This window comes from Nicotiana tomentosiformis, chromosome 8 (genome assembly GCF_000390325.3).
Source record: "Nicotiana tomentosiformis chromosome 8, ASM39032v3, whole genome shotgun sequence".
NCBI lineage: Eukaryota > Viridiplantae > Streptophyta > Magnoliopsida > Solanales > Solanaceae > Nicotiana > Nicotiana tomentosiformis.
Window position 1 is genome coordinate 131,152,990 of NC_090819.1, and position 1,361 is coordinate 131,154,350.

Consider the following 1,361-nt stretch of genomic DNA (forward strand, 5'->3'; position numbering starts at 1 on the left):
CAGGGCATGGTTCAGCTACGGGTAGAGCACAGAGTTCAGGAGGATCCGACTATTTCTATGGTATGAGGGGTCGTCAGAATTCGGAGGCTTCTCCAGATGTTGTTAAAGGTATATTGACTGTCCAATCTCATGATGTGTATGATCTTATTAATCCCGGTTCCACTTTGTGATATGTTACTCCTTATGTTGATATTGAATTTCGGATAGAACATGAACAACTTCATGAGCCGTTCTTTGTATCTATTCCAGTTGGTGAGTCTATTTTGGCCGCGCGGGTTTATAGAGATTGTGTTATCATGTTGCGTGGTCGGGACACCATGTCCGATCTCATTGAATTAGGGATGGTCGATTTTGATATAATAATGGGAATGGGCTGTGTTTACTCATGTTTTACCAAGCTTAATTGCCGAACCAGGACTGTTAGGTTCGCATTTCCAAATGAGTCAGTCATTGAGTGGAAGGGGGATGATGTGGTGCCGAACGGTAGGCTTATTTCTTACCTTAAGGCCGCAAAGATGATCAACAAGGGATGTATTTACCATTTGGTCCAGGTTACCGACACCGATGTTGTGGCACCTACACTTGAGTTCGTGCCTGTTGTGAATGAATTTCCAGGAGTCTTTTCCGATGAGCTCCTTGGGATCCCACCAGACAGGGAGATTGATTTTGGGATTTATGTGATGCCAGACACACAGCCTATATCTATTCCACCGTACATAATGGTACCAGCATAATTGAAGGAGCTAAAGAAACAATTGAGAGATTTGTTAGAGAAAGGTTTCATCCAGCCGAGTGTGTCACCTTGGGCCGCACTGGTACTTTTTGCAAGGAAAAACGATGGGTCACTGAGAATGTGTATTTACTATCGGTAGCCCAACAAGGTCACAATCAAAAATAGATGCCCACTACCAAGGATAGATGACTTGTTTGGTCAATTGTAAGGTCCCAGGTACTTCTCCAAAATTGATTTACGATCCAGGTATCACCAATTAAAAATTAGAGAGCAGGATATTCCGAAAATAGCTTTTAGAACCCGATATGGGCACTTTGAATTTTTGGTGATGTCTTTTGGGCTGACAAATGCCCCGGCAGCCTTCATAGATCTTAGAACCGAGTTATCAAGTCGTTCCTTGATTCCTTTGCGATAGTGTTCCTTGACAATATTTTTGTATATTCACGAAGTTGAAAGGACCATACTGATCATCTCAGGGTAGTTCTACCAACCCTGCACCAGCACGAGTTATATGCAAAGTTTTCAAAGTGTGAATTTTGGCTTGAATCTGTCACATTATTGGGTCATGTTGTCTCTAGTGAATGAATTAAGGTTTATCCTCTAAAAATTGCAGCTGTGAAGAATTGGC

General features: G+C 42.2%; 1 protein-coding gene across 1 annotated transcript; it reads left to right on the forward strand.

Moving 5' to 3' along the window:
- Nucleotides 1-317: 317 nt before the first annotated feature.
- LOC138898156 (uncharacterized) lies at nt 318-734 on the forward strand. The gene has a single exon (XM_070184197.1). The coding sequence runs from the start codon at nt 318-320 to the stop codon at nt 732-734; it is 417 nt and encodes a 138-aa protein (XP_070040298.1).
- The last annotated feature ends 627 nt before the right edge of the window (nt 735-1,361 follow it).